Source organism: Portunus trituberculatus, chromosome 43 (assembly GCF_017591435.1).
Source record: "Portunus trituberculatus isolate SZX2019 chromosome 43, ASM1759143v1, whole genome shotgun sequence".
Classification (NCBI taxonomy): Eukaryota; Metazoa; Arthropoda; class Malacostraca; order Decapoda; family Portunidae; genus Portunus; species Portunus trituberculatus.
The window spans coordinates 16030242-16037763 of record NC_059297.1 but is presented as its reverse complement, the minus strand read 5'-3'; the positions used below and the strand labels follow the sequence as shown (position 1 = coordinate 16037763).

Sequence of the window (7522 nt, the reverse complement as noted above, 5' to 3'; positions counted from 1 at the left end):
TTTAATTAGTGGGTAACGCCCCTAGGTGTGTGTGGCCTGCAGTGAAAGGGGAGACGAGAGTTGATTGACTGAGTGATTAAGCCACCACATCAATGGGGTCATAATGAAGAGCCATGGGAACACAAACGCACAGCATCGATAAATAGGTATAGTCATTGCCACAAACCGAGTAACATAACAATTCCCGTTCTGTGTTTCAAGTTTTCCCTCAACCTTAAGCCTTCTCTGATCTACTAAGAATGCATGAATTATCATATTTATAGTCATTAGCAGATCAGACGGTATACTGCGGAAAAATTAAAACAGAAACAAGTGAAGCAGATTACCAGATCAGAAAAAAGATTAGTCATCATGGTGATAGTTTATGGTTATCATCGTCATCTTTTGATTATTAGCTATTGAGGATGATACCGTATGTGTTTATGGGAGTTTCGTGCTGTTAGTACTATTCTTCTACCCAGACGTTCAGGACTCGATGAAGGTGCATGTGTGTGTGTGTGTGTGTGTGTGTGTGTGTGTGTGTGTGTGTGTGTGTGTGTGTGTGTGTGTGTGTGTGTGTGTGTGTGTGTGTGTGTGTGTGTGTGTGTGTGTGTGTGTGTGTGTGTGTGTGTGTGTGTGTGTGTGTGTGTGTGTGTGTGTGTGTATGTGTGTGTGTGTGTGTTGATAAGACAGAGGAGACATGCCACGACCTACAAAAACAAAGTTGGCAAAGAAAGAACACATCTGTTACGAGCCGCTGAAAAATTAAAACGAGCATATAAAATGTAAGGGTCAATATAGTCCTCTACTTATCTTCATACACTTTTCGTGTGGCAATGTAGCATTGGAGAGGTGAAAAAAGTACAGAGAAAGATAGAACATACTTGCATACCAGAGATTCATGAAGCTACTGATTTTTTTTTTACTTTTGTACAGCAAGAAAGGTATGAGTGAAAGCGTAAAAAAACTTTATTATCCAGTTTGCAAGCTTAGAGGAGCAATATCCACAAAAATAAAAGTGGATAATAGCAAGAGATGCACCATCCTGCCGCCCTGTGGAGAGTGGAGACAGTGAGACGATAACTTTTGACTATATCCTGCTGTGTAGCGTTGTGTGAGGGGAACTCCAACAAACAGGCTTGCTCCATGTGCACCAGACAATACCCTTGTGCTGAGCCTCTATCTGTGTGTGTGTGTCTGTGTCTGTGTGTGTGAGTGTGTGTGTGTGTGTGTGTGTGTGTGTGTGTGTGTGTGTGTGTGTGTGTGTGTGTGTGTGTGTGTGTGTGTGTGTGGGTGGGTGGGTGTGGGTGTGTGTGGGGGTGGATGGGGGTGCACATGTATATAAATGTTGTTTTTTTTTCATGTCTGTGTGCTTTGTGATATTCATACTGTGTTTTGCAAAACAAGTTGCCACGGAATATACGGCTGACAGAATTTAGTATTTTCCTGAATGCTTGAAGTTTGCTTTTGTTTTTCTTCGTCACATGTGTGTTACGCAACACAGACACACAATGCTGTGAATAAATCTGAGGATAACGAGGGCGTAACAACGCATTGCTTCTCACAAACACGCACACTGTCATGAAATAACTTATAAAAAAAAGAGAGAAAAAAAAAACACACACACACACACGTTGTTCAATACCTCGAAACTGCTTACACACGCTACTGGCTCATTATGGCTTTCAGAAAAAAGATGCGTTAAGGTTCAAGTTGTGTCACAGGCAGGAAATATGCACTTCATGTAATGGTTTGAGGCTTACCAGGCAGCGGTGTAAGTAATAGTTTTCCATTATACCCTGTATATTGCAAGAAGCCTTCAAGGAACACCCTGGAACTATAGTTTGTGACGCCTCTTGTAGGTGACCTTTTGCCAAGCGTTACCAGTGCCGTGGTGCAGAATTATTCAGGACACTGGTCCGATTCTAACGCGACCTTTGATCGGAGCCACAAAACGACGTTGACATAATCCGTGACACAAGGCAAACTTCTTAGATAAAGCCTTATTTCCGGCCAGCTTTACCACTAAATCTCTTCACGGATGAAGCAATCTAGTCTCCACAGTAAATGTGTGTGTGAGTAATTCACTGTTTGATCTGTTTGATCTGCTGCAGTTTCTGACGAGACAGCCAGACGTTACCCTACGGAACGAGCTCAGAGCTCATTCTTTCCGATCTTCGGATAGGCCTGAGACCAGGCACACACCACACACCGGGACAACAAGGTCACAACTGCTCGATTTACATCCCGTACCTACTCACTGCTAGGTGAACAGGGGCTACACGTGAAAGGAGACACACCCAAATATCTCCACCCGGCCGCGGAATCGAACCCCGGTCATCTGGCTTGTGAAGCCAGCCAGCCCTCTCTCTCTCTCTCTCTCTCTCTCTCTCTCTCTCTCTCTCTCTCTCTCTCTCTCTCTCTCTCTCTCTCTCTCTCTCTCTCTCTCTCTCTCTCTCTCTCTCTCTCTCTCTCTCTCTCTCTCTATATCTATATATATATATATATATATATATATATATATATATATATATATATATATATATATATATATATATATATATATATATATATATATATATATATATATATATATATATATATATATATATATATATATATATATATATATATATATATATATATATATATATATATATATATATATATATATATATATATATATATATATATATATATATATATATATATATATATATATATATATATATATATATATATATATATATATATATATATATATATATATATATATATATATATATATATATATATATATATATATATATATATATATATATATATATATATATATATATATATATATATATATATATATATATATATATATATATATATATATATATATATATATATATATATATATATATATATATATATATATATATATATATATATATATATATATATATATATATATATATATATATATATATATATATATATATATATATATATATATATATATATATATATATATATATATATATATATATATATATATATATATATATATATATATACATATATATATATATATATATATATATATATATATATATATATATATATATATATTTAATAAAATCCTGACCAAGATCCTGACAAATACCGTCATCTCTCGAACAAATAGTTAAAGTATCTTAATCAATAAACAGCCTTAACTCCTTCAGTACTTAGACGCATTTTTACCATGAGTTCTGGGTATGATTAGATTATTTTATTTACATTAAGAAGGGTCTATGGAGGTCAGAAGTTTAATGGCCAGAGTTTTCATTGCTCTAATTCTCACACAAGTTTCTTAAGCTGTTTAAAATAACCAAATAATAAGCAGAATAAATATGAAAATACGTCGTGGTACTGAAGGGGTTAAAACCATATTAGCATCTAGTTCTTTGGGAAGATATATATATATATATATATATATATATATATATATATATATATATATATATATATATATATATATATATATATATATATATATATATATATATATATATATATATATATATATATATATATATATATATATATATATATATATATATATATATATATATATATATATATATATATATATATATATATATATATATATATATATATATATATATATATATATATATATACATATATAAAGAAAGCCGATTATTCCAGAGTCTAGCAATAAGGAAAAATCATGAAGGTATTGGTTAATATTTTACATATGAAGAATATGGCGTGAGACTGAGAAGTAAGTCTTTGTTAGCGGAATCACAAAAGGAAATTGGGAGATACTTGTACAGTGAGTAAGTTCACAAGAGCAGCCACCGTGGGAACAGCTATCATGAACAACATAACAAGACAAACACTAATGTGACAACACGTGAGACAATAAAGACAGATAATGAAAAGAAATGGAACTGATAAGACACAATGATCTTTGATTCCACTCTGATTAGTAATGTACGCGATGTCTTTGATGTAAAGAAAGTTTCCTTCACGCATGATGGAGGATGACAGTACGTATAGAAAATCAAAGAGGTAGTTGCGGCCGCAGAACTCACGGAAGTGATACCGATAGATTTCAGAGGATGCATACTGCTGGAACAGTGGCATGAAAATTCAACGGTCTAGGTTGAAGGTAACTGTAGTCGAAACTAGTTAGTTGAAAATTTGAGACTCAAGAGCTTGGGTACAAGAGCAAGTTGGAGATAAACGCAACATCGAGCTTTGGATTGAAAAAAAAGAATAAAATGGAAGGGAACAGAGAAGGAGCTAATGTCATGTGCTTCAGACACTTGCGTTTCAGAGAATAAAGAAAATGACGTTTAGTAGAGGAAAGATGGTGTTCCACATATTGAACATTAAAACTAAGTAAGGAATCGTACGACAGAATACATTACGTAGGTAGTTACTCGTATACCTACCACTGTGTGCTCTCCCTTCATGGAGGACATGCACGAACAGGCTCCGAAGTAAGCTGGTCCTGCTCAGTCTCCGTGAACCACCATGCCACTTCAAACTACGCGATGCAGGACAACTCTGCCTTTACTGCTTACATTCGTGAAATCCCATCCTAAATCCATGTCACAAAAAATGTCGCATGACTGCTCTCACGTGCTGGTGACTACACACAAGGTCAGCCAGGGCTCGTCTCAGTACACGGGATGGGCCACACCCTGCACCGCTATGCTGGTATATAATGCCGCGCTTTTAGAGGGAGAGTCAGACCAACTCTCAAGTCTCCATCACTAAACATCATGAGCAAGACCGTAAGTTTCACTCACTCACCACTGTTATGACTGCTCACCTCGTCACCGTCGCACCTGCTCGCACTCACCACTTAGACGACATATTCACCACAATCTTCTTCCCTTGATATGATGAAAATAATTAAACAACAAAACATACTCGTAGCATAGTTATTTGTAACAGACAAAGAAAAATCAACAAACTTCTACTTGAATAGCAATAACAAAACAAATACTATTTTGACCCATTAATTGTAATTCCATCCTCTCCTCCCCTTCATCCCCCTCTCACTCTTCCAACCTTATGCCTCCGAATCCTGGCAAACGTCAGCCACAGCTGTCATACACTGGACGGGGTTCCTGACATATTTACCAAAAGCCACTTGTATTGCAGGTGTTCTTCGTGCTGTCCATGCTGGTGGTGCTGGCCACCGCCAAACCCGCCCCCAACCCTGAGCCTGAGCCTGAGGCTAAGGCAGACCCTGGATACCTTAGTTACGGAGGATATGGCGGACACGGAGGTTTTGGTGGATTCGGAGGTTATGGTGGCTACGGAGGTCATGGTGGCTTTGGAGGCTTTGGTGGCTTTGGTGGTTTCGGTCACGGAGGATATGGCGGCTATGGCCACGGTGGCTACGGTTATGGTCATGGTGGTTATGGTGGATATGGATATCATGGTAAGTAAGGCTACGCCGAAGCTTGATTTTCTCTAATTCACACAAACAGTGCCACTTTCATTCTACAGTTTTGATGTTCTGAAATAAGTCTATGTCGCCAAACTTCTTTTCACCTTCGCTTCACGGCCTTCAGATACTTTGCTGTTGAATATTTCACCATTCAACATTTTTTTTATTCCCACTAATGCACTGCACCTTGAGAGCTACAAAAACAACACTAAATTATCCATGTCGTGACTGCACTGAATTATAACTAATTACTACCTTTCCTTTCTCCAGGTTAATTTCATCGTCTGCAGGAAAAGACGGAAAATGGTTTCGATTGCGTGAGAATCAATTGTGATCGTTAAAAGCTATTTTTAGGAATAAATCTTAATGGTCAAATAGTCCCTTATTACTGTACCTACCATTTCGTTGGCGAATTCCAACATGACTGACAAGATAATTGAAAGAACTTTATACCTATATTTTTTTTTACACGAGAGAGAGAGAGAGAGAGAGAGAGAGAGAGAGAGAGAGAGAGAGAGAGAGAGAGAGAGAGAGAGAGAGAGAGAGACTCATCTTCGTCATAATTTTGTTCCCTCTTCTATCAAAAGTTCAAAGAAAACAGGCAGAATACAAAGATTAGCTTTACTATAGCAAGATTAGCATCAGGCAAAGGGTAATGGCTCCCCAGAAAGCAATATTATCTAGTGCATTTATCCAGAGTATGTGAAAAGGATTGTCCATGGCAGCCCCGATCAGCTCAAAACAAATGAGTTCGACTTTAGAAAGATACCATTGTCCCGAGCTCCTTGCAGATACCTGTAAAGATGATGATTAAGATAATGACAACAGCAACAACAACAACAACAACAAAAACAATAACAACAAGAACAATAAAACAACAAAAACAACAACTACAATACAACAACAGTACTCATCCACGTCGCCTTAAGAAGAGTTTGTCACTGCACTACTACTTGATGGGTTAGACATCTGCAGCTCTTGTGATTGTTAACTAGTAACATGATCCAAGGACGAGTATGGCGAGTCTACGCACACCTTCTCTAGATCCTCCCTGCCTCTCATCACAGCCTTCACCATTTGGACGAGTGTCAGCAGGATACAAATCTGAGAGAATCATGACGGTTCGGTTCATGTTTTAAAACGTTTTGGCATATTATATGGATGATCTTTAACAGGTTGAAGTGGAAGGCATAAGAATTATCCTTTTTTTCACACGAATGTTTTCTAGATTGTATTGATAGTGGGTTTTTTTTTTTGTGTGTGTGTGTGCAGGATGAGTAATGACCAAGACAAATTTATAAGAAAAAAAATCATAAAAAAAAGAAAATGAGGTATCGATCCCCCAACAGACTCAAAAGTGGTTATCAAATACAAAAGAATAAGTCACAAGAAGGTGAAAATACAGAAGCAAGAATTTTGTATCATCGACGAAAAAGAAAAAAACACACAGGAATCTGACTTATTATCTCGGAGGGTTTTGAAAATAGTGCAAGTATTAGACCAAATTCCTGTTGCAAGTAAAAAACTTGCAACACATTTACTTACTTAATGAGTACTATTAATTACTACTCTTACCAAAACTTATTTCAAAATAGTATTACTATATTCTATATTCTGTCATTTTCTCTTCACCTCGCAAAGTTTAATTGTTAGCGTCAAACGAAATAACAACCAACGAAACTGAACGAGGTTTGGGTCATGTATCACTCCGTCACTCTGTATTCCTTTGAGAATATTGGAGGAAATACTACACCAAACGAAGCGAGAACACAACACAGCACAAAACTATATCACATATACTCTGCTTCACCAGCTGTCACACTAATTTTGTCACCTGGAGTCACGTAAACATGGTAACGCTGCCACTGTCTCATGGTCCCCATTGCTGATTGACCCACGCATTCCTGTCTGGTTTTAAAACGTGAGGGAAATATATTTTATTACTAAAAACAAATAAGATTCATTATAAAATACCAGAATACTTTTATTTGGATGGCCTGATAACTTATGAATACGCATGAGTTTGGTGAAAATGTAGCAATGGTTGTCACTATTTCAAATCAAGACTTTACCCAAAAA

The 7522-nt window shown here is 36.6% G+C and overlaps 1 protein-coding gene across 1 annotated transcript; it reads left to right on the top strand.

The window, feature by feature from the left end:
• The first annotated feature begins 4710 nt into the window (after nt 1–4710).
• On the top strand, nt 4711–5818 carry LOC123518133 (keratin-associated protein 19-2-like). Its single transcript, XM_045278800.1, has 3 exons — nt 4711–4778; nt 5152–5434; nt 5714–5818. The coding sequence occupies exons 1-3, from the start codon at nt 4767–4769 to the stop codon at nt 5716–5718; spliced, it is 300 nt and encodes a 99-aa protein (XP_045134735.1). The 5' UTR covers nt 4711–4766; the 3' UTR covers nt 5719–5818.
• Nucleotides 5819–7522: the final 1704 nt, after the last annotated feature.